The following is a 26096-nucleotide window of genomic DNA, read 5'->3' on the forward strand; positions in this document are numbered from 1 at the left end:
TAATGTTCCTGTTGGTCTGCAGGGTCAGGTTCTTAGTATGTATTGCCCAATAAAGTACAGCAGCTCTGAAGGAGTGTGTGATCTGTCAAGGAAACTCATTGCACCTCTCAGTGAGAGTCTCCACTGAGATATATGTCCTTGGGTGCTGAGAAAGAGGTACTTAGGAGTAAGGGTGCTTATTACTGTTATTATTTACTATTGTTTGGTGCCTGGTGCTGGTAAGCAGTGCAGGTGGCACACACTTCTACCACAGCTCATCAAGGGGGGAAAAAAAAATCCCACCTTGTGCTATAACACTCATCCTGAGCTCTTAAAATGGAAGTTTCTGTTCTGTCTCTAAGCCTTATTTCTTTTGTAGGCAGAGGTAAGAGTTGCAATGCCAAGTGAATGGTATGTACTAAGTCCATACAATGGCTCTTTAAAAAATAATTACATATGGTGCAAGAGGGAGAGGAAACCACTCTGTTCCTGTAAATGGCCACTTAAGATGTGGAGAATAAATAACTGTAATAAATAATCTGGCATATCTGAGCTTTAGCATGTAGGAATAAATCAGAGCTCTTTCCCCATTGTCTGCTAAGGTGCATTGGAGATGGAGTTGGAAGGACAGATTTCCCTCAGAGTTGTGGGAAGGTCTTGGAAAGCCCATGGAAGCGTGTAGGAATCTCCTGTGCTCCCGTGTGTTTTGTTGCACTTTCCCTGCACCACCCTTCCCCGTTCACAAGCATGTGCTGCTCTCTGTGAAAGAAAGGAGACTCCCTTAAGTCTCGCTTGCCTCTTGTGAATAAGTGCAAGAACAACGCCGGGGAATAAAGCCTCTGCCGGCGGAATTAACGCGTCCCCAGATCGCTCCTTGGCTGTTCAGTCCCTCACCTCTCCATCAGCTCTGCCTTCCCACCGGCGCTGGTCCACCCTCCTGCCCATTCATTCACTCTGCCTCTCGCAGCCGGAGCGGCGGCTCCTCCGCGCCGGGCACAGTCTCAGTGCCGGTATTTAAATGCAGCTCCAGTCGCTGGCGAGCGCCTGGCTGGGGCTTGTCACCGAGGGCTGTGTCGCTTTAAGGCATGTGATACTTTCCCGAGCAGGGATGTATTGAAATAGGCTCCGGTACTTCCAACATCGTAGAGCAGTGTCGGAACCGCCGCCTTCCCCGCACTGCCCGCGCCGGAGTCAGGCTGCTCTGCCCTCACACACAGACTGCTCCTCGCCTTTTAAGTACCCTGGAAGCTGCAAATTATCTCAAGATCACTTCAAAGGTCTCGTCAAGCAGAAGGTGATGCTAGGAGATGATTTAAAGGTGAAAATGAGAAGGTTTCCACCCCTCAAACCTTGGCCACTTTTCTGATGGCAGTCTGAGATCTCAGATGTCTTCTTTACTCTGGAAACAGGATTTGTAACAAAAAAGAGATTTTTATTTTTTTTTTCTACTTTTAATCCTGATAAAGAAGATTATTGGGAAGCTATAAAAAAATCCCTTATTGTGATACAGATGGATTTAAAAAAGTATTAGATCTTTCCGATGAACACTACTAGAGTGCTCTGCTCTTGGTTGGATTACTCAGGTAAGGAGCTTCTTCAGGATTTAAGATTCAGAAATCAGATCTGGAACTCATCAGATAATAAGTGGAAAATACTCAGTGCTCTGTTTCTTTACTAATGATAAAATGATAGGTATGTAAAAGTGTGTATGTGACAGCACCTTGCTTACAAACAAGTGCGTGAAGAAATGTTTGTGAGAAATGCTGGTGTTTGAGCAAATGTAGTTTGAAATAGAGCAGTTTGAGAGAGATTTTCTGTACAAAGAAAAAAAAAAGCTAATCATTAAGGCTGAGAGGGTTAAGTAAGTCTGCTGTCCATGTGCTAAGAATATGATGCCGGAGGAAAGACACAGGAGCATTTAGCAGGCTGTGGAAGTTTTCTTTGCTCTTTGACTGGGATTTTTAAAGTTCAGTTTAAATAACCTGAATAGCTGAAATATCCCTATGTGAGAGTTCACCTTTCCCCTCTTACCTTGTGGTATAAAAAGCATGGGAGCACCAAATATGACAAGAAGGCGTTAATTCCTGAAGACACTGGAAGCCTACTGGGAGCTCCCTGGTCTGAGGGGGTTGAATCTATTTTGCAAGATAAATAGGTCTAAAAAGAGAGGAGAAAAAGTGCATTATATACTGCAAAGCAAACAGCTGGAAATGAAATTAATTATACACTAAGCAGTGCATCAAGCACTCAGTACAGAGAAAGGAAGAGCCTCATGCTGATCAAAATAATGTTTTGGTATTCTCTAATAATTATGCTTGTCAGTTCACGTGGTTCTTTTTAGCTAATTAGGCTTAGAAAGCTTCCCAGAGACTGTGCTGCTTTAAAATCAGGGGCAAAAAAAAAAAGTCATATGCATATATTTTATTACCACTGTATTTCACTATTTTAATATTGTTAATTTTCATACTGCAGAAATCCCCCTGATATCACATACAGACTTTTTATTATTATTATTATTATTATTGATTTTCTTTTTTTTTAGCGAAGCCATGGTCTTTCCATGTGAGAGATTTTATCTTTCAAAGTCTTTCTTGCTCTGTGAAAATGATGTTCAGCTGATTGGGTTATTAGATAGAGAATAGCATCCTGTCATTGGCTGAACGAGGAGAGTGCCTGAAGTTTGATTAATTTGGCAATATGAAATGCAGCAGAAGGTGTTGTTAAGGGAACTGGACGATGTGTAGCGTAGCTGAGCCTTGCAAACCTCCCAGTCCTTGCAGGCTTTGAGAAAGAGCTGTTGAAGTTAACAAGTCAGAGGGAAATTTAGCCAGTTAGTACAGCCCTGATCACAAGTGTGAAAAAACACGGTTGTCTGTGTTGGGTGGCCAAGTACAGCAGCACCAGCAGACAAAGAAATTGCTCTTTCCCTCTGCAATGGGAATATTTTTAAAATTTTGACACAATCTGCTTTGAGAAAGCATCAAATCTTCTATGGAATCCATCTGAAATTCAGTCTGGCCATACTCTGGTCCCTGTGCACGCACAGGTTGAACAAAAGAAAGCTGATTTCCTCTGAGGATTAGAACATAATTTTGAGAAACAATTGCTTTGTTTGATAGACAGAAGCATGATTAATAATTAATGCTTGCCAAAGTAAAGAAACAAACAATAAACTGTTAGCTTCTGGGTCAGCATCAGCTGTCTAGTTTTGGGAATGGAGTATTTTTACAATTCATCTTGGATAGCTGAGGATGTTTTTATGTTTTATGCCTTTTTGTAATGTGTTTAAAGTAGCTTTGATACTGCCTGGCCATCATGAGTTTCTCAGCTGACACTGTGATTTTTTTTTTTTTTAATTTAATGTATATTTTTTAACTCCCTTGTAAATACAACTATGGATTAGTGTGGGAATATTTTCCAGCCTCTTTTTACATTGTGGCTTTTTTAGTCCTCAGATTATTACAGTTTGATTTTTACCACTGAATTATTAAAGTTATCCAGGCTCCTGCGTGATGTCTTGTTACCTCAGCTGTCCTTTTTGGGCATGGCCTTTGCTGTATAAGAATTGCATCCTGCAGGGGGAATAATAATCAAAAGAAATTTAGCAAAAGGAGTGAAAAAGGAAAAAAAAATACTGTTGTAATGGAATCTGACTATTCTGTGTGCTGTGAGGCATTGGGTAATAATGTCTGTCTAATATTTTGTTTAGAGAATGGCAGTGGTCTCTGCAATGTCCTGGGTCCTGTATTTGTGGATAAGTGCCTGTGCAATGCTGCTCTGTCAGGGGTCCCTCCATCACACTTTCCAGCAGCATCACCTGCACAGACCAGGTAGGACTGAGCTCAGCTCTGGGATGCCGTGAGATTGCAGGTTCTCTGCCCGTGCTCGTGTCTGTCTTGATAAATGACTGAGTAATCAAAACTCTTTTTATCATTTAACTTTTATGAGTTGCTTGCCTTTATATTGCACAGCATCTGGTTTTTTTTGGTCAGTCTAATGTGTGTTGTTGCTCTGCCAATCCGATGTTGGAATAGTCATCCTTTAATGTCATCTTCTAACAATTTCCCAACACAGGCATCCCATTTTGGATAACTTTTCGGTTTCTGTGTCCTTATCTCTATCTCCCCTTCTCCTCACCTGGTGAAGTTCTGGAATGGGTGTGTAACTCAGACATTGTGACAACACAGGTTAGGATAACTTTGCAGTTATCTGACCCAAACTGGGTATGGGTTTGTTACTTGAAACGCTGGCACCAAATCTCACTTGTAGTCACCTGTGTTTACTGGAGGTCAGATGTTTCCATAAATGAGTCACACTTATTTTAAGGTTCTCAAGTTTACCTCTGAAAATTGATGGGGTCGCAAAAGTGCAGCGCAGAGGAGAATTTGGGACTGTCTTTCAGTGGAGTTAAATGCCTATAAATCAGAATAAATCAGAGTGGAGAACAGAGCTGACTTTGACTGTTGGATCTGCAGGGACAGCACATCAGTGGTTTTATTGTGTTTTTATTAATGGAAATAGATCATGTAAGTTTTTCAACTGTTAATTGCACTTTGAAGAATGTGCTATGCTAAAAATTGAGGTGTTGGCATATTCTAGCACAGTATTATCATCTGGTTAAAATTAGATGGACCAAGAATGTCACTTAACAAATTTGGATCCAAAGAAAGGTGGGAAAGGTTTTAAGAGACGTAGAAATGAAAGATGGAAAATCTTAACTCACAGTGATGAATCATTTAACAATGTGGCAATTAATACTTGAATGTTTTTTGATCTCATGACATCCCTTCAAAGACAGATGGTCTTGAATCACAGGGCTTTAGTAACCTTAAAACTCAAAGTTTCCCAAGTACATTTCTTGCCCAGAAGTCACAGATATTGGCATTGTCTTGCTTTCTTGTAATAAAACATGTATAGAGGGATAGAGGAAAATCTTTGCTAGCCTAGCTCTCAATGCACATCTTAGAACATCAGCTTAACCAAGACTATTTACTAGCTGACACTGGAAGTTTGAAGGTGTTTGAAGTTTGAGTGGTGAGGGTCTTATTTGGGACTTGCAGAGATTTATTACAGTGCAATTGTCAGTAATGCTGCTGGTTATTTGAGTCTGTCCTTAGTGAAGGAAATGGGGAAAAACCAGCCCAGCTAAACAGATATGTAAAAGGAAAATGTAATATCGTTTTAGGGAATCAGTTGAAACAAGTGACATTATGAGAAAAAATGAGAGCTGGGCACATCCAGAGCTCAGCAACATTTGCCTAAGCTTGAAAAATCACCTTTTTTATGAAGCAAGAACAGCAAGACACTGAATGCATACCAAATGTTGGGGAAATGTGAAAAATGACAAAATCTTTCACTCAGAGATGTGCTACAGATAGAGTGAAGGTTTTACAGCTGCCTCATCACCTACTTAGAAGCAGCCAAGCTTTCCCTCCTGCGAGCCTGGCTCAGGCAGCTTCTCCACACCCTACACGAACAAGATTGATGGTGTTCTGATCCCAGGCAGCCAATTTCAGTCTCTCAAGAAATAATCCACTACACTGACAGATGAGTGGAATTTGACATGATGTTCACCTCAAATTCAGATTGTGCTGCACCTGGGAAGTACCAGCTACTGAGTGTCCTTTAGGGAAACTGTTAGGTATTTTGGACAATTTCTGCTGTCACAACAGAAAATCAAGACAGTGTTTTTTATAAGGCCAAGAGTTTTCAGTCTGCCAACTGAATGTGAAAGGTTGTACATAAAAGGGATGGAAATATGTTAACTAGCAAACTGAGTGGTTTTAATGTATTCAACTGCAGTCCCTGAGCACACCCTATTTTTCATACTTATAATATTAGGAATGCGTCGTTTACTTTTAGTTAGTCACTGTGTAAGTAAGATTAAAATGTTCAGCCAAATAAAAGTGAATAAAAATGGATGCAGATGAGCCAGGATATAATTTCAGTAATTTAATATTTGGTATATGAAACTTCAACTTATTGAATCATGACAAATATAGCTGTAATCAATAGCATGCTCAGCATACCTTTTCTTTCAGTTTGTGGTCTTCCATAGGTAATGAGATGCTCTAAAATAAGAGAATTTGAGCAGTTCAGCTCCATTGTGGGGCCACTGTGGTACAAGATAATTAAAAAGGCAGGTTTCACCCCATCTTGTGCTTCTCATACTTGGTGAATAGAAGAGTTTCACTGAGCACAGGAAGGTACAGGTAAAAGATAAAATCCTCTTGGAGTGTATTTAGCATAATAAACTTGAACTGAACTTAGTGGATTAGCACAGTGAATGTATCCATCTGGACTACTGCAATAATCCAGTTTTGAAACTCTGGAAATTAAGGGCAATATATAAAAATGTTAGTTTATCATCAGAGATTTCTGAGCTTGTTCTTTTTTTTTTCCCCCCTGAAACTTTCTTAAGTGTCTGAATGGGCCAAGATAGATTTCCACGCACTGTGCAATCACAAAAGCTTAAAGCCTCCTTTTAGTGTAGTATAATTTTTCATTTTTATAATTCAGTACTTCTTTATTCAGTTAGATGGCTTAGCAGAAGGTATGAACCTGGAAACAAATGTGATAAACAGCTCTACCTGACAGTATTTTTGATTGACTGTAGCTTTATTTTCTGTGAAACGTTGGCAGGTGGGCACAGGTAGTAAGGGCATGGTGAATATTGCTTGCTTGTAAGATGAATGATGCTATGATATTTGTGCCTGTTCATTAATTCTTTATCTCATTAACACGATGAGAAGTTTGAATGCTGCTGTTTAGTACCCTTAAGTATTGGTGCCTTTTCCTTTTGACTTGGATGGGTGAGGAGGAGGAGACTTGAGAGTAAACTGGCAGAACACCATTGCAGTGTAATTCCCCTTGGGTAATATACATGGCTTTCTGCAGGTTTTTTATGACAATATTTCATTTTCATGAAAATCATGTTAGGCAGAGGATGTGTGAAAGCATTCACAGGAAATAACTTTATGTGGAAACAAATCTCCATCTTTTTTCCAAGCATGTCATTTCTGTGTGATTTAAGAAGAAACAGTGGTAATGAAAAGATTTCCACACTGGCTCTTAGACTCTAAGATACACAGAGTTGTAGAGCTGTTGAATTGGCCTGAGGGTTAAAGTGGACAGGTTGTGATTTGCAGAGTTATCTGAGTGCCTGTGATAGTTCATTGATCATCTGATTGACAGGATTGACCCTGCCCAGAGGTAGGAAGTAGATGTTGGCATTTGGTGAGCCAGCAAGATATCAGCAAAGTACAGGATTCAAGTTTAAAAAAACAACAACAAACCACAATAAACAAACTCCACTCTTTCAATCATGCAGTTCTTGACAAAATTTTGGCTGTGTTTCATAATGAGGTATTATATGCATCAGCTATTTAATCACAGTGCACAACACTGACCGTGTGTTGCTTGAAAGGACATAGGATTTGCCTGCAAGTTTGTGCAAAATGAATTAGATACATGTTAAGTTAGCTTTGTACACAGTGTAAAGATGTGAGACAGACACAAGCAGAAACATGTACCTACTGTAGCAAATATGTCAATTAAAAATAGGCCTATTCAGAGGAAAAAATCATGGAGAGAATCAAGGCTGGAATTTTATGATGCTAAATGTAAAGTGCCTTTTATTGTGACAGTAGTTAATGATGTGCCCATTAAAAATCATCTCAAGAAGTGTTTCTCTGTACTTCATCTCATGAGGTGGAAAAATCGGTCTCAGAGCAATTCTGTACAAACTAACAAGGAACATCAACCAAAGGATGCTCTGAGCATGTTTCTCAGTAGACAGCATTTTGCAGAAAGTGGAGTCTGTGGCTGTGAGCAAAAAATGTCTTAGTTCTGATCTTGGCCTTCCCACTGATTTTTATAGCCTTGGGGGAAATTGCATATTTTCACATTTCAAAAGGTCTGCTGTATTCATATGCCCCATATATGTGGCTATTCAGTTTAAAACAGACTGGGAAGAATGTTGGTTTGGATCTAACTCCTTGGAAAAGTGTAAATAAAATGTGTTGTTGCTTTGTAGAACAATTGATATTTGGAAGGTGAATTCAACAGGATTTTTGCTCCTGGTATTGACAGAAGCAAGTGTGGGGCTAGGTAGTTAATATGTAAAAGTATGCAGTTTCTATGATTACCAAGAATTGTGTTTCATTAATCACATGATGTGAATGCAAACTGTTGCCTTCAGTATACAACGTCCAAATTGCCATGGGGCAACACAGCCAGTATGCAGCAGATCTTGTTGTGGGCATCAAAGGTGACAAGTAGTGTTTCTTGCTGTATTAATAAAAATGAACAAATTTTTAAGCCCTAAGGTCTGATTTGGTTTTCACTTACACCAGACATGCACAGGGAGCACAACAGTGTCCTGGTTTGTTCATGATCAGAAAAACCTGCTCGTAATGAGCTGTTCCAGTCACTCACTGGAAATCATCTCTCTTGCGATACCTTTGTTATACACACCTGGCCTTCACAGGCTGTTCTTGAAAATGTGAAGCTACCAACTGCTAAGCAAAGAAATCCAAGTTGGAGGTACCTGCTGTGTTCCTGGTCACATAAAAAATATGTTTGAATGTATATGGGTATGTATTTTGTGTGGACAAAGTACTGATGTAACAACTCAACACTTAAGCATGATAGCAATGAACTGCCTGCTGTGCTTGTGTGATGCACTTGTTTATATACTTTATCAGAAGTATTGTACCCTGTAATTTAGGGGTTTTTGTGGTTTTTTGGGGTTTTTTTTTGTTTGTTTTCTGAGAAATCAAACCTCCAAAACAAAACCAGCATGGCTACAGGGTGTGTTTGCAGGCAGTTAACTGTGGGGGTTTTGGGGGTTTTGTAAGCTGTTATTTAAGACACAGAAGCCCTTTGAAGTAAAGGGGGAAAACTGTAGGTAGGTAGGGCCAGGGAGCAGCCAGAGCTCGTGGGAGGGTCAAAGGCAGGAGGAGAAGGGAGTGTAGCTGGGAGGCTCTCAGCAATTTTGCAGGTGGAGGAAAGCTGTCACCAGACACGCTGCTGGATGTGACGCCTTGTTACTTCTGATCCAGGGAGATGAAGCAACCTGAGGGGGAGCAGGTGTTGCAGCTCGATGGACTGTGAAGAGCAGCATGGCCAAGGTGTGCAGTGGGGCACTGAGTAACTGCTGTGCCCAGCAAGGCTCCACGGGAGCTGCTGGAGGCAGGGCTGCGTTCCCTGTGATCACCCTCGCAGCACACCTGGTGCAAAAGAGCAATGGCAGGGTGCTCATGGTGATATTTGGAGAGATGTGACGTGCCTCCCTCGTGTGTGGTTTGCACTGGCAGTGCCTGTGCTCTGGTTCTGTCCCCTTGCTCTGCCCTTCCTGCTGGCCATGCTCCTGCCCCCATCCCGTGCCATTTCAACTCTCCCTCAGGCCCCTCTGCAGGCAGACACTCAAGGAGGTGCAAAGCACATCCCTCTTGGTGTGACAGAAGCTGTTCCAGGGAAATAGGGATCAAAAATCACCTCTTGCTGTGCTGGCCTCAGGAACACCTTCTGCTCCCACCCCTTTGTGCTGAGCCTCCAGCTCCAAGTGCAGCCCTGGGGCCTGGGTGAGTCATGCAGGGACTATTTGGAGCTCGCTGTCATGGCATTAAAGATTGTAAGAATTCATACTATGGTGGTGAAGTCCCAAGGAAAATTTGGCACCTACAAATATAAGCCCCAAAAGCAAACTGTGTTGCTCTGTGCTGAAGTATTTCTGCTGATAGCATCAGAAACCCGCCTTTAATGATTAGCCTACTTTATCCAAGGCTCATTTATATTTTAAAAGGCAATATCTAAGTGCATTTCCTCATAAGACAGATGTGTTTTCTCCCATTAAGTTTCATATTGTTTTATCCTATCTTGTCTATAATCTTCGTGGTTTCCTTCTGAATGTTTTTATTTCCGCTATGTTGTGAAACTAAGCTTTGCTGTGAGCAAGATTTATTTTCCTGGTGGGATTCAGCATTTTTTTGCTGTTTTCAGATGCTCTATGCAGATTCTCTCCAGCTAAACTTATTCTTTTGCATTGGAGTGATGCTGGAGATTTCTGTTCATGGAGCCCTAGCTAGGGACCACAAGGGCTGCAGTGCCGCTGGGTTCTAAATTTATGAGACTCAGTCAGTGATGCACAGTGGGGAATTGGGGGTGTAAATTAAGCTGAATGGAGTTGCAAAGCCCAGTGTATGTATCTGTGACTCATATTTCTACGCTCTATTTAGAAGACTGTTTTCTGACATCTCTCTCTCGCCTTCTATATCTGTTTTGGAACAGCAGTTTTTCCCTTTTCCTTTGCAGTGGGTAAAGAAACCAGTCCCTGCCCTTCTTGAAAGGTCAGTTCAGCAACAGCAGGTGCAGGATCACTGTTGCTGTCATGCTAATCGATAACTGTGTCCTAGTATTCCATTGTAATCCTTATATTACTTTGAGAGAACAGCTTTGCTTGGGAACTGAAATGATGGCAGGAATGGAGGATTTGAGCAGTTTTTGGATGATGTGAAAATGATTCCTTGAGAATCACTGGGTGAAGTGCAGTACACAAACAATCTGTTATCTGAGGTGGGTGCTCTTATTGTGGTGTCTTGCCTTTGAGCTACAAGGTGAATAACCTGTTCTCCATGAGCAGTTCCCCCCAGCCACATGTGCTGGGTGCTTCTTGAAATTGTGCATAAATATTTCTTCCATGAGCAGTGAAGTTTTAGTGTATATCATGCACCTTAACTCTCACTAAATGAATAGGCAATTAAACCCCAGCTTAAGTAGTGATCCTTGTCTCTTGATTACTAGGGGAGCTGTTGGTTCAGATCAAAGAATGCTTTTAATTCATCCTCCTGCATAATCCAAAGCTCCTACTGGATTAATTTTGTTTTCTGTAAATGACAAATCTGAATCAAGAGCCTTCATTGTGAACCCATTAAAACATGGTGAGCAAAATCCACTTTGCAGTTAAATCGTGTGAAAGTTATATCAATGAAATTAAGAACTTGATTGGAAAATTCCTGTGAGCATACATGTCAGTCTGTTGGAAAATGGGGAACCTGGGGTTGTGATTCTCCATGTTGTAAATAATGTCAGCAACCAAAGGCTCTATAGATCAACCTGAGTGCAGGTAAGAGCCTCAGGATCTAAACTGCACACACTCTGATAAAACTTTTTATTATTTTTTTGGTGTCCTCATTAATGCTCTCCAAAACTGCTGTTAAATATTTCTGGCAAGCAAGGCTTCAGTGTAATTGTACTGTGTTGTTCAGGATTTATTAATTATAATCTTTTCTCGCAGAGTCTATTTATATTTGATCATGACATTAATTGGTTGCCAAAACAAACTAGAGTTAATGGTGTTTAATTAAGTGGTTGGGAGCAAGCAAGGATAGTTTATTTGGAAAATCGGTTTCATTGATTTATGTGTTTGTTTCTTAAAAGAACATGCATAAATGAAAGGAACCTTTTGGTTAACACCTCTTTCCCTACATGCTGCCCAGGAACCACCAATAACACAGTTGTGGCTTTGAACAGATTCAAGAGTTGAGAAGTATCTGTAGTGTATATGTTTGCCTAGACAAACGTAGTAGGAAGTAAATGTTCACATTCTGAATAATTCTGAATTTAAATAAAACCTAAAACCATATGGAAATGAGATCAAGTAATACCGAAAATAGCAGTAGGGTGTCCAGAACACTGTATTTTGAAAAATGCTCTCTCGTCTGGCTAAAGATGCTGTGGATAAGGAGGGTATGGTAAAACACTAAAATATAACAAGGCAAATATCTCCTATAATTTTATTAGTACAATATATCATTGTATTGCTATGATATTATAATTTCTATGTTTTCTATCATATGTTTCAAAATTGGCGAATTTTACAGTTCAGAATCTCTTGAACTTCTGTTTCCTGTTTTAATATTAAAATTGGAACTGAGTTGAAAATTCTGAGAACTTAACATCCAGGGTTTTTCTGTTTTGGTCAGTGGTTTTACTGTTTGTTTTGTTTAGTGTTTTTTTAATGGAGAATCAGTTTCCTAAGTTGAAACCGTGATTGAAAAAGTAGTTTGATATCTTTATGCCTTATTTTTGCCCTGATATTCCTCATTGGCTGTGTAAGGTATCAGCAGCTACCCAAAACAATTCATCAAAATTCTGTCTGAAAGTATAACTTTAGATCTGCCAGTGGCTGTTTCTTTCCCAAGGGGAATCAAGACCTCACAGACTTCAAATCCAAAACCATTGTGAACATGAGGAAGGTCCTGTGTGTCCTTCTGACTGGTACCAGCTCTTGTTTTGGTTTAGAGTAGCAGTGAAATGAAAGAAAGTCTAATGTTTACAGAAGTTGCCTTTTTTTTTTTTTTTTTTTTTGACAAGGATACAGCTTTTATTAAACAGCAGAGATCTGGGGGTGGAGATATCTTGCTTAAATCATAAGCTATCAGGGCTACCCTACCACTGCTTACTGTGACTATCATTAGTTCATTAAATCCCTCTTTTTGTTACTTGCATGGGAGACTTTCAAATTTGGGGAGTCAGTCAGCCAGGAGTTGCTATTTTGTGTTAAACAAAAAAAAGTAGGGTATGAGTTGAAGCTAACAGGGGTTTTTGAGTTTGCAGTTGGTTTCAGTGTGCCAGGGCAGGATCTGACAGAGAATGACTGTCTAAGCCAGCTCCCACATCTGTAGTATAATTATTTCTGTAGTAATATCCTCTTTTTGTGACGTTTTAAAATGCAGCATTTTTATTCCCCCAGGTAATTAGAAACTGTCTTTCCACGGCTGAAATCTCAGTGCTTTCTCCATCAAGTCAGCTGCCTGGGTGGTGTTTATCTTAACCTTGTTTTGAGTTTCTCCAACAAATAGATGACTCCTTTAGTTCTAATTTAGTTTCTCTTGGTATTTCTATTATCTCTTTCTAGTTGGCAGGCAAGGAAATCAGATGTGCATCGAATGAAACCATTTGTCATGGATTAGTGCATGCAAATGCCTTGATAACAGCAGTAGACCAAAGCTGTGAGTGTCTGAGTGCTGACTTAAGAAGACAAAATTAACAAGGCCAAACCACCACTGATAGCTGTCCCTAAATGAGATTATTCAATGCCTAGGAGCAAGATGAGGCTTTTCTGTGCCCTCCCTTGACATTTGTCCTCATACTGAAATCTTTAGACATTAGGGAAATGCACAGTGAAGTGGGGAAGTGTCCATGGGAGCTCATGGCTTTCCCAGGACTACACACCAACAGGATCTTCCCTCTGTCCAATAAAACCTGTCTGTATCCCCAACTGAGGGGAGGGGTGGGGCTTAGAGCTGGGCAAAAGAGAAAATCATAAATGATCCTCCAGCGTGTGTATCCCTATCACAGCACACTGGGAGTCAGGAGAGCTGCCAGGCAGGATACTTCAATGAATTCTCTTGAGGAGGAATGTATCTTCCTCAGTGTCTTCTTTGGGAATGTTTTGCATTTCCCTCTTTCCCCAAGGGCAGAATTGGGTAATTGTTTAATGCTGATCTCCTGCTGTTGATAACAGGCTGAATTGAATGAGTTGACAGCAGTTTTTAGATATTTATCTCATGCTTGTGGTTGTTACTCCAGTTCCTTTATGAGCCTGGTTGGACTCTCTTCAGTCCTAAAAGGTGAGCTCTGCTGAGTTCCCCACTCAAAGGATGGTGTGAGGAAGAGTATGAGGAAAGCTGACACACAGTTGTAGGAAGGGAATTTTGAGACCCCCTGAGTTGGAGTAGACTGTGAACAGTGAGCATCCTGAACACATTTTATTTCTAACCATCCCAAACCACCCTTGGGAGATCACCAAACACAGGTGCTGTAATTTAGTGTAAGGTCCACAACCTAGGCAGATAACCTGCTGTTTTCTGTAGGTTTTCACCCTGTTTCAGTCTCTTCCCCCTCCCACACTGTTTTCTGTATTTCTAGATTTGTCTCCTTTGCTTTAAATCAGTTTCCTTTATTTTCTCTAAATCTTCCTTTATGTAAGCTCTTATGGCTCTCACTTTTGGAAAAGGCTCTCTGAATCTCCTCCTCTTAGTCAATGCACCTTGATGTGGTGTTTAAGCAACAAATTTCCACTTGATTTCATCCCAACTAGAACACCAGTGATATTTTAATGAAGTAAATAGTTTAAAACATTTCTATTTAGAAAGAATCAAAAGGTAGCTATTTCATCAAAACATTTGAAATGCTAAAATACATCTCCTACTTCCTGATGGTGATACCACAGTTAAAGTGTTTTCTAAGAAAAAACGGGAGAAATATAATTTATAACCTTTTTAACTCATAGTAAATACTGTTGATCAGAATATTCCAATGGAAAAAAATTTCACAGCTACTTTGTGCCTGTCTCTATAGAGTGTGTGCAAGGCAATATTACTATCATAGTGGCTTTTTGTTTTCTTACTTCCTCCCCCTCTACCTTTATGCTTTGATTTTGGGTATTTGTATTGGAACCAAACCTTCATCCCCTACACCCCCCCCCAAAATTTCTCCCTGTTTCCATGCTGCACTGTAGTCAAGACCCCTTGCTGAGGTCATAATGTTACCACAGACATAAGTAGGTTGATCAGACAGGGTGATGCAGACTGTGGAAAGCAAATTCTTGACTGAGCAGGACCAGTTCTGAAAATGAACAAATGCTGGTGATAAAAATAGGTGCAAATTAAAGGGAATGGGATTCTGCTTCCGTTGTAAATTATCTGATGGTTTCCTCTAGTAAAAGAGTTCCCTGACTTTTTAGAGTGCACTTAATTGGCTGTGAACTGCCTGTTGCTGCAGTGTTTAGTGGTGATGTACCTTCTATGAGCAGGGTGGTATCGAGCAGTTCTTTGTACCAGTCCTAATCCTCTGAGGGTCAGGCTGTGCAAGTCCCCCCTAAACCCTGTTCTTATGTAAAACAAATTATTTCCTATGTTCCTTTTTTGTTTTCTAGTCTATCAAAGGAAAAGGTGTAATCTATAGTGTCTAGAGATGGAAACAAGCTACAAAGCAGTATCACATTTATACTGAAGTCCTCCTAAGGAGGATTGTATGTCTTAAGTATGCTGCTCCCTACATCTGAGGGGCTGTGTTCTTTAATAGGTGAGAAGAGATTATCCCTTAGTCCTGACAGAATCTGTGAATCAAAGTCTGTTAGGGGAAAAACTCATACAGAGTTTAAAATGCAAACCTGCTTTTAAATGTAACTATAGCAAAATAGTTTTCTCTGAATAATGCAGTATATGAATTAGTATCTTAAGTTTCAGAGATCTTACTGTAAACTGTGTCCTGTCTGATTTTATATAGGAACCTAACAAAGATATGAACAAAAATCAAATATGCCTTTATCAGGAGAGATTATTCCATGTTCTGATGGAACATACAGGTCTCAGAACATCATTATTGCTACAAAGACAGAATAGTTTTATGGGGACCCAACCAACAGTGGCCCTTCTGTTTGGTCCTTTTCCTTCTCTTTCTGGCCAACTCAGGGACAGTCAATCCCCCTGTGCAGCATCCAGCAGTGGAATAGACCATCTGAGAAAGCAGATCTCCATCATGATCTTTTTTATATAAACAAATGAGGTTTTGTTACTCTGTTCCTAACTTGGTCTAAGTGAGGCTGGTGGCTGCCAGACACTGTCATCCCAGCTGGTACCCAGAGCAGGCATCCCATCCCTGCTGCTCTGTCCTTGGCATGGCTTGATGTGCAAGTGCAAGTGTTGCTGTGAGCTGGGTGATGGATCATGGAGCCTCTCAGCTCCCTGTTTTTGTGGAATCAAGTGCTTTGCTGTAAGCCAACTTCACGCTGGCTTAGCTTCCATGGTGGTTAAGCTGCAATCTATCAGACTGTCCCGGCTGGGAGGTGTAAAGAGCCTTCACGTTCACTTACTGCTGCTCAACTGACAAACAAGTTGTGCTGTTGCAGGGAATGTTTCCTGTGTCCAGGCTTTCAGCTGAACAGGCAGTGCAGGGTTTATTCAAATGTAGACCTTCCCACTTGTTAATTGCTTCTTTTAAAAGATGAGAAGATTGGGCTTTTCCTAGGACAAAAGAATCCTCTTTAATTATGTTTCTCACTTGAAGACTACACTTCCCACCAGAGTTTACTGCTGCGCTTCCAATCCTTCACAGGCAGTGTAACATGGATTCTGCATAACTCAGTGCATTTTTTGAAATGTGTCTGATTTGCAAATATTAACTGCCTGCTGTTATCTCAGTGCACTTGCAGGCCAGCTGCAGCAGCATGAAAACTTTCATTTGCTATAATTGTAAAAAAACCCCCACCTTAATCATAATCTCTTGCTTGCTTCTGAAGACATAAATTGCTCCGGGGAAAGACCTAGTTCTGTCCCAAAAGAGGACTGTGATCTGGGAATCCTGAATGGAAAATAACCTGTGAATGATGCCTTGTTTGGTCCAGTCAAAGGCGTGGGAACATGCACACACTTGGGATAGATGCTGTTAGGGTCCTACATGTCCTTCCCCACTAATGACCATTTTTGGGCTGTAGCTGTGGAGACTGACTGCAGAAGTTTTTCTTCTCACTTGTTGGAACCTGGGAAAGGTCTTCTCCATAATTTATCTTTGTTTTGGCAACACAGAAGCTCAGAGGTTATGCAGTTACTGACCAGTATTTTTGTTCCTTGTCAGGACTCTGTGCTTTCATAGAGGCACAGCATGAGTCCAGTGTACCAGTCCAGATGGGGGCCACCAGCTTGGGCTGTGGAATCCTGGCAAGGGATCCTTTTCCAGAGGGTCCTTTTCCTCTTGTGCAATGGAAAGATGACTGAGCATCAGCCGATGGCCACTGCCTGGCTTGCAGAACTTATTCAGAGGTTCTTGGTAGGCTTTGAGAATCAAACTGGGATTTGATTCCGTCTGTACCGATGAATTAATGTGAAAAATGCTCATTGAATCTCTTGTGGAGATAAGCTTTCATGTGCTTGAGTAATTGTAGCAAATTTTCTTTTCTATTGTGACAATTGTTTGTTTATTTTTGCAGTTTGATGGAATACAGGGTAACAGTCTACACTTTGCAAAGCAGTGTTCCTTTTGTTGTGTGACTAAAGCAGTGTAAATAATATAATTCTTTTTTATGTGACAGCCAAAGCAAGATATCAAGTGTTGGTTTGGTGCAGTATTTACATTTTGAAGTTAGTTTAGAACAACTCGATTGTTCTTCTGACTAACTGGAAAAAAAAAAAAGAAAACAAAATCTGAAACAATTTGACAAATTTATAAACACTGAAAGAGCAGCAAGGAGAAAGCAAGATTAAATTAATAAAAAAAGTCCAGAGATTGTACTTCTTCTTTTCTAACATAGATTTAATTCAGAGTATCTCTAACCAGAAATCACATTCTGCTGTAGAGTTGACCCTTCATCTTTCTTCCCAAAGTAGAGCTGTGGAGTTAAGATACGACTGGTAGGGAGAGTAACTTCCAATGCCTCTTCAGTTTTCCATTTCAAATAAATAAGAGAGTAGGGGTGGAACATCGGGGATTTTCTCCTTCACCTCCTATGAGACAGCAAAAAGAGCCAGTCCCTTGCTCTCAGTCTCCCTGGATAAGATGGTGTTTTATGGAAGGTTGGATGGGCTTTGAGACAGCCCCTAACCCTGCCAAAAAATGAGGAGATGAACAAGACAGATCTAAAATCCCTACCCCTGAGGCTGAGTGCACAGAGCTGTGATCTGAGCTGGTGCTGGAAGATGCTGCTCATTGAGAACTAAATACATATGAAAAAGAGGCTTCAAAAAACAAAGGATGTGTATTATAAACACAACTTCTTGCAAAGAAGTGCTTTTACTCTTTGGGTAAAAGCACACTTTGACTGGTTTTGCTTCTCTTGCTTTCAGAAGAAAGCTGAATCACTGCCCACTAATTCTCAGTGCGGTGCAGGAGGCAAAGCCTTTCTGCCATTCTGCTGTGTTTGAACACAAGGCTTGACCTGTGGCTTCCCTTCCACTCTGTTTATGTTCTGGATGAGGCCAAGGCTGCGCCAGCCACAGCACAGCCCTGTTCATGGCCTCTCTTCATCCATTCAGAAAGAAGCAGGAGCCCACAGAGAGGGAAAGCAAAGCTTTGACAAACCGATGTTTGTCTGCAGTGCTGCTGTGTTTTGCTGACTTCAGTCATCTCAAGACCTTGGCTAATTGAATGAGCCCATTTCACTTGTCAGGGTGACAGTTATCCGAGTCAGACACCAATACTCCTTCTCCTTTAATATACATCTGCAGCAGTTAGTTTGCTGTCCTTGAAGAAACACAGACTGAAATATAATTTGATTTTGAGAGACGCTTCTGGGAGTTTTTTTAACAAAGTATTAGAAATATGTTTCTTTATTTCAGTGATAGCATCTGCTTTTGTCATTTTTATGTAAACTCAGCTCTGATTTGCACAGTACCACTGTTCTCCTCTTCCAGGGAAAGCAGAATTGTCTATCAGCAGTGAAGCTCTGTGCAATCTTATATTAATCATTGACTCCAGCAGTTGTTTAAACTGTATCTAATTGTACCTTTTTCATTGCAGGTTCTTGGGAGGGTGGAGGGGATTGTAGTGGGATTCCTACCTGGATATATTTGTTTTAAAATAGTAAATGAGTTACTTAGAGTAAATGAGTTGGGGGTTATGTGTCAGGAGACTTTTACTGAAACATGTAAACTTGTAACAAAAAACCAAACCAAACAAAAAACCAAACAAACCCCCCCAAAATAAACAAACCACACATAAAACAAAAACCCCACAAAAACAATCAAAAAAACCAAACCCCAAGAAACCCCAACAAACTTCTGATAGGAACAACCAGTTTTAGCAGGATCCAAATATTGGTAAATAAAATGAGAGGCTGAGTGATGGAGTAGCTTTGGCATCCAGCCAGGGCTAACCTACCCCACCAAGGTTTGTTATTTCTTCAGCAGCACAAAGCACAAACCTTTCCAAAGCCTTTTGACTTTTGTAGAAGGCCCATCCCAGTTCTGTGTGATGTCTTTTCATGTTGTTACCAGGCTCAGTGGATGATCTGTAGCTGTCAAATCTTAGAGCCCCAAAGTTCTGCTATCAGAAATAGAATGGGATGTAAAACATTTAGGATTGGTTTTGATGGCCCTTCATGTGGAATAGAAAATGTAGATTCATTTCATAGCTGACAAAGAGCTGATTATTTATGTTTCTTAGAAAACAACTAAGAACGTCCAAGAATCTTTTTTTACCATTATGGATGACTTTCCTTTTATTTTCACATCGTTCTTTTTGAATCATGACAAACTGAGATTAAACAACAAAGAGCCCTGAGATCTGTCATTTTTTCCCAATGATTTGCATAGGATGGTGCCCATAAATTATAAAGACAGCTACTGGATACTGTGGATGTACAAGTACTTTATTTGTGATAGAGTTTTGAGAAACATCCTGTGATCTGTATCTGTGGAAGATAAAGGTGCTATCCTATAAAAAATGTGCTTAACATTTTCAGGATGCTAAACCACAAGGAAAGGGTGCTAATTTCTTTTTTTAATGTGAAGTTTTATGCTGGATTGTATTACTCTCTGCTCACCTCTCTTCTTATTTCTTTTAATGTCAAAAGAACAAAAATCCACCCAGTTTTGGCTATCCTCTGTCTGAAGCATCTCCTCCTTCTGTAAATGGGAAGTTTGGGAAAGATGCTGTAAGAAAAGGAGGCTTAATTTTTCTCTACTGCAAAGCTTCCTTATTTATGGCTGCTGTTATTTTATGCATTTCCTTTCATTACTCTTTGAGGAGGATAGAGGGAGGGGGCAATGTATTATCACTCAAAATCGGAATGTGTGGATATGCACATGGCCAGGCATGTCCACCCTTTTTGTTCTCTGTTGTGCAGGAATATTCACTACAAGCCTCTGTACGTAGTGCAGAGTCCCATTTTTAGTGTGCAGAGCTGGTTTCATTCACTTTCTTCACATAACATTGTCCTTTCTCCTCCCTTATTTCTTGTCTGCTCAGTGTGGTCCATAGTGGGGATGTTCACAGCAGCAGAGTTTCAGTCACTCTCCTGGGTAACTCAGTGCCAAAAGTTTCCCATCAGCTGACCGGGTCTTGCAGTCAGTTGTTCAAATCATCACGAGGGTTTGGGGTCTGGCTGTATTCCTGCTGGTCCTGATGAAGGCTGAAATGTTTTCAGTTGTGCTATTGCTGAGAGCATCTTTCCTCATTGTACAAGTGCCAGTCTGGAATGAGATGTTTCCCCCAGGACTGTGGCTTGTCACTGACCAAAGCAGCGGGAACAGCACTGTAAGGGGCAGCAGAAAATCCCTGGTGTTGCCTTGGCCAGGGGAAATGGATGTTACTGCCTTCTTCAGATATTTTTTCCCACACAGAGAGAATTTCTGCAGCTCCCCAAATAGCAGTGAAAACAGCTTTGTAGCTGCAGTGACAAGGTGTGGCAGTAGCTGCCCTGGCCAGGGTAGCAGCAGCAACACGAAGGCAATGCAGGAGCTCAGCATACCCTAATTTTCCTTGTTTATTGTCCCTGCAGCCCCCAGGGCATTCTGGCTTTGTCTGCCCTCAGGGCACAGCTCTGTCAAGCTGTAAGTGGTGAGCTGTGGACCCAGTGGAGCAGACATTGTCCATGTCTCCTGCCAACACAAGGCAAAGGCAAAGCCCCACTGACCTCAGGGATGACAAGGTGCCATCACAGGTATTCCTTTAGATTATATGCACTCACTCCATGGACTGGAAAAACTTCTCAAATTCCCTGTTTTTGTTTTTGTTTTTTTTTTTAATCTACCTACCCTCACCCAAACAAGGAAGCTATCCATTTCTAATATTTTTGATTTTACTTTCTGTGTTCTGGTGGCCACAGCTAGGCAGACCTCCCAGGGATCTTGTTGTCTAAATGAAACACTTAAAATCATAAAGGACAGATGTATGAAACCTGAGAACAATACCAATTATCCTGCCTTTTTTCATCTTTAGAAATGTTTTTCTTATTACATTTTGAATTAGGATTCCTGTAACAAATTCTAGAGTATAGATATGGACTCAAGTGCAGAAAGTGCCCAAAGTGTCATTAAGTCCACCATGACTGTTTCTGTCAATATTTAATATTTGGGTAAGTGAAATTCATGCTGTAAACAAAGCCATGGTAAATTGGGGGAAGGTAGTGCTTGTATGTCCAGAACACATCTTTACATCCATAGCCTTACTTTAAGCCAATTAATTTCCTGCTTTGCTTTTCCCACGTTCATATGGATTCCTCCTATGGAGGTTTCAGGCACTATACCCATCTGTATGTGTGGTAAGATTAAGAAGCTTCAAATCCATAAAATCAATCCACTTGGTGATCTTCTGATAAATAACGCCTGAGTTTATAGTTTTTTCAGCTTTGTAATTTGGATTTACAGCTGTTTGGCCACCTTGGTGGGCAGAGGGGTAAATCTCCTGCCCTCGGGAGCCTCCAGCTTGGCAGCACCTCTCCTGTGTGTGATGCTCAGAGCCTGGCAGAGAGAGGATGCTCCTGTCCTCCCCAGGAGAGACCAATGATTCCCTGCTCCTGGTAGTTGGCTGTGACTGGGGATTTGAGGTAATAACAGGTTTTCTTTACAATAAGTATGCCAAACATTTTGGTTCCATCACACTTCTGGCAGTGATAGATATATTAATTAGCACTTTTATGGTATAATAGTCTATAGCCTTAAAATGTCAAATTGTGAGCACATTTGTAGATTAGGTTTAACTATTAGTGCTTTTCCAGGAATTTATACGTAGATATGTATTATTTCTTTATTAGCAATATTAAATCATTGTAGTTGAAGAGTAATACATCTGTTCTTTATTCATTTTTCCCCTTCCACCAGAAACATGCAGATGCCACAGCATCTTGCCCAGCTGTCAGTATTTGAAGAATTTGAAGATATTTTCTCTTTATAAGTCTCTTATGTAGCTTTGTAATATGGAGGAGTGGAGGATGTAAAGGTTTTATCAGTATGATTTCCCCTAACTTAATTTATACTAATTTTTCAAGGAGGGAAACTTCCATACCTGTCAGGAGAAAAAAAAGAGGTAGACTATGAAACATTGTCCTTAATGGCAGCAATGAAAGTGTTGGGTGATTTGGGATGTTAGAGTAAGTCTGCTGGGAAATGGATTAGTAGGTCAGGAGAGGGTATTGTGATCAAAGTGCATAGTAAATTAATTTACCTCACACTCTTGCAATTTATCACATAGATATCACCTCTACACGTGTAAAGATATATGAGTATGGATATGATATTGCTCTAGTGCTTATAACTTATTCCTGGACCTAAATAATTTAACACTCCTGCTTTAACCTTATTGAAATATTAAAACTCTACCATTCCTTAGATTTGCCTTTGTTACAACTGTTGCATTACATTTTTGTGTCATTAGGACACCAGTTCATAATTGCAGCCCAGACAGGTTTTTGACTGTTTGAATAGAGAGCAAAGCTGGTTTTGGCTGGTAAATGCTAAGCAATTTCTTGATGAACAAGGACACACTTCATAAAGAAGGAGGAATGACAGATTCACTGACATCAGGAGCCTTTTTGAAAAGAAGGTTTTCATTTGCTCACTCTTGCAACTTTTGGCTTGCAGTCATTTCCCATCTCTAGAGCAGTTCTGAGTGGTTTTTCAAGTTGCTGTAGTTATGCTGTTCAATTAGACTTGGCTGGTAAACAGTTCATTAAAAATATCTACTTCAAAGCAAGATGAAAGAAGTCTTTCAGAGATTTTGATGGAGAATGGAACAAAATAAAGATCCATCTATTGTTGAAGGGCCTCTAGGTCGGGAAGCAGAGGTGGTGCGGTGAAGTTGAGCTGGGAAATTCACAGTTATACCCTGGCCTGAACTAGAGGGGGGAAGACTTTTCCTTTTCCACTCTTGTGCCAGGGAAGTGCCCTGACAAGGGGCTCTGCTCTCTCTCTATGCCTTTGACCAAAAACTGGCTCATTCTTTGGCACCTCTTTCCCGTCAGGCTGGCTGCCAAGTGACTCTCCTCCTCAAAGTTTAAGCTGTACAGGGATGTGCTACCAGGTGACAAAAAGATTTCCTAAGTAACAGCCACAATTAGCTTAGGGACTGTGTTCAGTTCAGTTAAAGTGACCCGATCCCTGTTGCTCCTGGAGCTGGCAGGTAGAATGCTGCAGAGGAAAGGTTCTGCTCTTCTTCTGCCATCCCACAGCCTCTTTCCAATGATTCCTTGGCTCCTGTTTGCAGAACCCACAACTTCTTCAGCTGGAATCCCTTTACTGCCTGCATTCCTCTAATTAATTGCTTATCTCCAGGTCTTTTAAAAATCTGTTAATTGGTGTATGTAGCTGTCTGTTTCCCCTAAAGTCTGAAACCATTTTATGTACATCTTATCTAAGTGTACAATCAGCTAAATTAATACTAATTACAGTTTCCAAGGCTCTCTTGAATTCATTTTCTGAAGAGAGAAAAGTTTTCTTTATGGTTATTTATGGGTAGAGGTCATGAATATCTCCCTATTAATCTTTTTTGATTGCTAACACCTGATAACTCAGATTGCTTCTTCCTACAGTATTTTTTGTTCAATTAATTTGCTTTTACTGCTGGATCTAACACACATGCTGCTGTAGTAAATCACCTGCTAATGAAAGTACATCTCTTTAAATCAGTTCAGACCTGCCTTGTTAGACTTCCCCTTGAGGAAAAATGTGTACCTGAAACACTAACAGAAAATTCAAATAAAAACCTAGTTACTCAGATATTTCATTTTATCTGAAGTTTTTGAAGTGAAACATTGTCACCTTTAACTTTTTTGAGATGTTGACATCAACATGAGTGGTTCTGACCATCCTCTGCATATTTCTTTTAAGTGTATTTTTTTAGCATAGAATTATTAGTGTTTCCTGTAGGTTTCTCTTTATTTAAGTCATAGAGCTCAGAAACTGCACTAACAGTGTGAAAATACAACACATCAGGTATCAGGGCAGCAGAACAAGGCAGATTCCATCACCTGGGATTGGCTGCAGGGAAGTGTGTGGGGAAACAAACAAAACCATGAAGGTGGCACTGTTTCCAGAAGATCAAGGAATGATGAGGTGGTGCAAACATTGGAACTCAGACTACAAAACTGGCAAGAAAAAGGTGATAGAAGAAGTTACTAGTCTTGTGTAAGGGTAAATCTTTCCCAAACAAGCAGTTGGCTCTCGGTTGAGTTTTCATCCCAGTGTTACTCCATGAGCAGAATGGAGTAGGTACCAAGTAAGACCACGATGATTCAATGGCATTTTAACAGCACTACCCAAAAGACTTAGGGCAGTAGATAACTGTGTTTTAGGGTTATAGATAAAAGCACCTTTGTGCCTTCTACAAAATGAAATTCATTGATGGCTCCTGTGAGGGATTTCAGGTGAGCCAAGTGACCCATCAGAGAAAGGAGTAAATGCTTAATCAGGACACTTCATCTTAACCAGGGCAAAATTAATCTCTTCCACTGAGGTGGAAAATTTGTTATGACAGCTTTTGTTCAGGTCCCTGAGAGTGAGTGGTGTGTAACTGGGTCTGCAGGTGACAGAGGCTTTTGGGCAGTCAAAAGGGAGAAGGGGTGTAGTGATCTTAAATGGAGGCCAAAGCAAGAGAACCACTTTGCAATGTGTCAGTCTATTCATAAATCAACAGTATTCTAGGATTCAAAAAAACTCACACTAAAATCTGCACGTGTTTCTCTGATGTCCATGACATCTGGCTTTTAAGTCTGATACAATATAGCTAGAACAAAATTCTTCTCTTATCACAGCTGTAGCAGGACTCCTCATTGTGTCAAATCTCAGTCCACTGAGAATATTTTCATCCTGCCTGTAACAAAAGTGTCATCCTGGCCATGTCTAAATCATGCTGCATGAGCCATCTAAGATGCAATCATTGAAGTTTAGATGTGCAGCCAGAAGTCTTATTAAGGCTCTTGTTTCATGCCCTGATTATTTCCACCTTCATTTTTTTGTTCTTCATAAGTTTTGTTACACTGTGCTAGTGTCTACCTGCAATCATGAGGCAAAGACTGTCTTTAGGCTGTACCTTGTCTTCCCTCTGTCCTGGTGTCCCCTTTGCTATTGCATCAATTGTAAACTATCTGGTTTGATTTTTTTAATATCATTGTAGGTCTATTCCCAGTAGTTTTGTTTCCTGTTTATTATGTTGAACTTGCTTTCATGGGTACCTTCCATTGTGTAGCTTTTCATGTTGTTCATTCCCACAATACTTTCTATACCCTTTCAAAGCACCAAGCCTTTTGGTTGGGGTAGTGGATTAGGTGTAGCAATTGGTCTGATATTCTGTAATAATTTCTCTATAACTGTATAAAGATAGAGTTTCTTTAGATATCTATCTTTAACGATCTGTACTAAGGACAACAGATAAATTAGTCTTAAACTCAGGTGACTGTACTTGATATATGAAGGTGTGTCCTGGGACTTAGTGGTTTGGGTACCCAAGCACAGGCTTGTACTTATCAAGGTTTTCAGCCACAATAAGCTTTCACAGAGCCACAGAGTTTTCAGGCATTTAGTCTAAAGGATCCAGTTGCATCAGGGTTTCATTTCAATGGGTCTTAGTTCTCTGAATATCCCCTTCCCCTAAAAAGAAGATTTTAGCATGTCCACACAATGCAAAAGAAACCAGAGATGTCCTATTTGGAGCCTGTACCAGCTCGAGAGCCAACACAGGTACATCAGGACACGCTCACTGTATGCTGTGTTAATTTGGTATCATCAGGTGCTCAGTGTAGACTAGTTTTAAACCATCATATTAGCTTAGGGGCTTATAAGACCAAAATTCAGTATTTTGAGCATTGTCTTAATTGCACACATTTCTTTATGTTGTTTCTCAGATTTTGTTAATAAACAGTTATCCACAATTATTAAAAGGTGTAGCTAAAATTTGATATTGGCTGACTCACTTATGCCTGTGACCAGGCATAATATGGAGCGCCTGGGTTTATTAATCTGAATGAAATTTCACTCTCTGAAAGAAGGAAGATGTTATTAAAGTGAAGTATATGTGTATAACCAGGCTATTGCCTTACAAACTGTGGTGATAAACCTGGGGCTTAGGTACTCCTGAAAATATCCCCTATGGAGAAGGACACACATTTGTTTATAATAAGTCAG

General features: G+C 40.4%; 1 protein-coding gene across 1 annotated transcript in view; it reads left to right on the forward strand.

The window, feature by feature from the left end:
- The first annotated feature begins 773 nt into the window (after positions 1-773).
- Positions 774-26096, forward strand: part of FAM19A1 (family with sequence similarity 19 member A1, C-C motif chemokine like) — a 221725-nt gene continuing 196402 nt past the window's right edge. Inside the window, exons 1-2 of the mRNA XM_027640724.1 lie at positions 774-1562; positions 3689-3809. Coding sequence (XP_027496525.1) covers positions 3692-3809 — 118 coding nt within the window. The 5' untranslated portion in view covers positions 774-1562; positions 3689-3691. The remainder of the gene's footprint in view (positions 1563-3688; positions 3810-26096) is intronic.

Source organism: Corapipo altera, unplaced genomic scaffold, assembly GCF_003945725.1.
Source record: "Corapipo altera isolate COAL_440 unplaced genomic scaffold, ASM394572v1 55, whole genome shotgun sequence".
Lineage (NCBI taxonomy): Eukaryota > Metazoa > Chordata > Aves > Passeriformes > Pipridae > Corapipo > Corapipo altera.